Source organism: Rhagoletis pomonella, unplaced genomic scaffold (assembly GCF_013731165.1).
Source record: "Rhagoletis pomonella isolate Grant_MI unplaced genomic scaffold, Rhpom_1.0 Rhpom_scaffold_14192, whole genome shotgun sequence".
In the NCBI taxonomy this organism is placed as follows: domain Eukaryota; kingdom Metazoa; phylum Arthropoda; class Insecta; order Diptera; family Tephritidae; genus Rhagoletis; species Rhagoletis pomonella.
Window position 1 is genome coordinate 1 of NW_023472714.1, and position 4,007 is coordinate 4,007.

The 4,007-nt window shown below is 37.0% G+C and overlaps 1 protein-coding gene across 1 annotated transcript; it reads left to right on the forward strand.

Moving 5' to 3' along the window:
* Nucleotides 1–1,186: 1,186 nt before the first annotated feature.
* On the forward strand, nt 1,187–1,786 carry LOC118757085 (the record flags this gene model as incomplete). Its single annotated transcript, XM_036491821.1, has 3 exons — nt 1,187–1,288; nt 1,365–1,558; nt 1,622–1,786. Coding segments are annotated over exons 1-3 (372 nt in total), but the record flags the coding sequence as incomplete, so codon positions are not given.
* Nucleotides 1,787–4,007: the final 2,221 nt, after the last annotated feature.

Here is a 4,007-nt window from a genome sequence, read left to right on the forward strand (position 1 = left end):
TTGGTATAACATACGAAATCGCCAAAAAAATCGGACAATAACCATGCGCACATCTCATATAACGGTAATTTAGAGAAATACGAAATCTTCGATAAATTAGTAAATATTAAAGCTAATTTATTCAAAATTGACGCTTGCAACAACTCTTTACCAAGAAATACGCTATATAAATATATATGATAAAATTTTGGAAAATGGCTGTGGCATCGCCCACTTATGATCACATGTATATCGGCAACCGTTCGACCAATTTGTACCAAACCCGGTGCGGTTATTGTGCTTGCCACATAGAAGAAAAGCGTTGAAATGTATTGAAATTGGACTAAAATTACGGCCGCTTTTCATATAACGGTAAGTTTCAGAAATGCTTGAAACTTCAATATTTGGAAATTTAAGGACGCTAATTTACTCAAAATTGATACACCCTGGCTTACTATGTATCGGTATCTTCCGGAAAGGTGAAAAACATATATTTAATACTTGCGCCGGGTATTTAATGTTCGGCGCCGCCCGAACTTAGACTTTCTTACTTGTTAATTAATAAAATACATTTGTTGAATTGGTACTCTGTTACCGTTTTTGCATACTCTGCTTTTACCATTTGCTCATTACTTTCATACTATTTTTGGTTTTTATTTTCTGTACTTCTCTGAGCTATGAAATAGTTGCTCACATTTAGTGCGCTCCAGAACGGCTACGATTTGCAGGTTTTGCAGGATTTAGTCCAAAGTCGTTCCCGTACGCCACGTTCACATAAGGTTTATTAAAGGCGAAAACAGCTGTTCCTGTAAAGCCTGCAAATCGTGAAGTACGGGAACAGGCTAATTATGTATGAGTGAATTATGGCTGTATTCAGTAACTCAGTCTCATCGCAAGTCACTAAATTTGAGACTATCAATTTGTTATTTTTTTTGTGACTTGAGACAATTTTGGTATTCAGTAAGAGAGAGTCACAAAAATTCACCAAAAATGTGTGGTGAATACAAACAGAGACAATCAGCTGATAGCATGTTCCAATTGGAGATGATAAAATAGTTTAACAAATATTCATTTATCGATTACATAAAAAAATAGGTTTTTAAACGCATTTTTAAAGCAAAATCGTACATTAGAAATATAAAGAATATGATAACTACAAAGAATTTATAAGAAAATATTTAGACATTTGGTTTTATAGGCAATTTATCTGAATCGATTTTCTGGGAGAATATATAAAGGCCAGAAAAGTGAGCAATCGATTAATGCCGTATTCATCACTATGTGCATTCAACTAAAATGGCCGATGAAGGTAAGTAATTGTACATAAATTTAGTTTTTCTTATTTTGTTCAATTTCTTTGAAAATAAGGTATTTTTATTTTACAGATACAGAAAAGACAACGCGCACAAGCAAGGAGCAAATAGAGTGCTACCTGGCGTTTATGCGGAGCCACCCTGAGTTGCAGCTCAACAAAAATGACTCGACGCGGCCAAGAAGGATACAGGAGCTGTGGATAGAGCTAGCAGAGCAACTTAACGCTCTTAAAGGGCCGATACGCACTCCGAATAAATGGAAAGAGGTAAATCTTAAATCATATTACCAAATTGTTGTTATAAGAGTTGGAACATTATTTGTATTTCAGTCTCTAGCCCATTGGAAAAATCAAGTAAGATCCAGGGCTAGGAAGGCAAAGGCCGATCGATTGGTGACGGGCGGAGGTCCCTGCTTGGAAGAGGCAGTTACGGAGAGGGACCAGCGGGCATTGGGGCGGGCGGGATGGCTGATATTCCAAATGTTGGTGCCGAGGGTAATTGGCACATACTGTTTTAGTTAATGATAACCTCACCTAATTTTTCTGCTATAACTTGTGACCTAGTAAAGTAAATGTAGTGAAGTGGCATAGGCCGTCAATGTCATCAGGATTAAACTTCTTTACACTTTATCCGGTAACTTTGATAACACTGATGACTTTAGCCACCGTTGGCATGTCAAGCACATCCTTGTCCATGGGTTTAAGTGAAAAGCTTTTTACAACGCTTTTATCAACTTGCAATGTTGTGTTCCAGAAACTTTCAATGTTGTGTTCCAGAAGCTTTCAATGTTGTGTGCCCGACACCATAAAGCAAAGCTTTGAAAAGCTCCTATAAAAAAGCATAGTGAATAGGGCGAGGTAGAGACATCTAGATGTCGCCCTATGTAATACGTTTGCTACACCGGAAATAGACGACACGCCATTCTTTAAATAAAATTAATTGGTGCTCGTTTGTATGTACCCTGCAAAAAATGCGACTAATCCGGGATGACTCCGGGAGCAATCGCAAAGGAGCATGCGACTAATACCAATTTTGATCTCTTTATATGGAATGAACTGATCGCTTTTGTTCGAGCACGTCCTATGAAGAGACTAATTGTTCACCTTTATACCCGAACGGGTATAAAAAGCGACTAGTCACTTTTAAAAAATAAAAAAAAAATTTGCGCCAGCTGAGATTCGAACCGGGGTTCTCAGTTTTGTTAACCGAATACTCTCTCTATGTGCCAGCGCCGCACATGAAATTTCATTAACAAAGTGCGTACATATCATTAAATCGTTAATAGTACCCGTTAGAGATGAGGAGGACTAATTGATCTCCAAATATACCCGTGATGGATGAATCGCGACTAAATGATCCTCAATAGTTCCCGTATGAGACTAGTTGCGACTAATTTATGCCCAATTGTACCTGATTGAGAGTAATCTCGGAGTACTCTCTTTAGAGATTAGTCGCACAATTTTTTGCAGGGTACATACATATGTAAATGCATGTGTGTGCACCTTTCTATTAATATCGTTGAATTATTTTAATATCTATTGCAAACTTTTATTCAGACAGGACTAAAAAGTAGAAAATAAATAATATAAAAAAAAAACTTTTTAATATACAACGCTTTTATAAATGGACTAAAATGTAGAAAATAATACTTCTCAGTCCCATAGAATTTGTTTTGATAACTTTTGGTTTTGAAATTTTAGCAAAAGTCATTATAAACAATCTATGCAATTGAAAATGAAAAGCGTGGGGCGCATGTAATACACTTGAATTGATATGAAAAGTAATATATGTATGTATGTATGTGGGTATATGAATAACGACCGCTTAAAATCGATTCCAAAGTTCTACTTTCGCTGTAGAAATTTTAGGTCTACGTTATGTAGTTTGACTATTGTCAACTAAATCGAATGCTTTGTAAGTGAAGTGACTTGTGGACCACTTGAGGTATAGGTGGATCAGTTGGTAATCACTTTGGGACCAGTTAGTAACTAGTTCGTGGGACCAGTTGGTATGCAGTCGGGGACCAGTCCGGTAACCAGTTGGGAACCAGTTGGGAAGCAGTTTGGGACTAGACCGAAACTACTTACCTTCGGACCAGTTGGGGACCAGTTCGTCTTTTTAAGCTCCTGTGGCCGTTTTAAGGGTAATTCTTGGGCTCCTGCACTGCCGCTCGGGGTTTCTGCCTTCTACGGTGGTAATTTTGGGCCGGGTTGCCTGTTTTGGAGGATTGTTGTGCTGTGTGCCGCGTATTACGTGTACCGGGTACCACTTTCTCGAGCGAATTCCTCTGGGGAACCTGTTGTGTGAGTTGCTGACATTTTGGCTAGACTTTGAGGAGGGTTTATACACGCATATCGGCGGAAATAGACGACACGCCATTTCTTTAAATAAAATTAATTGGTGCTCGTTTGTATGTACATACATATGTAAATGCATGTGTGTGCACCTTTCTATTAATATCGTTGAATTATTTTAATATCTATTGCAAAATTTTATTCAGACAGGACTAAAAAGTAGAAAATAAATAATATAAAAAAAACTTTTTAATATACAACGCTTTTATAAATGGACTAAAAAGTAGAAAATAATACTTCTCAGTCCCATAGAATTTGTTTTGATAACTTTTGATTTTAAAATTTTAGCAAAAGTCATTATAAACAATCTATGAAATTGAAAATGAAAAGCGTGGGGCGCATGTAATACACTTGAATTGAT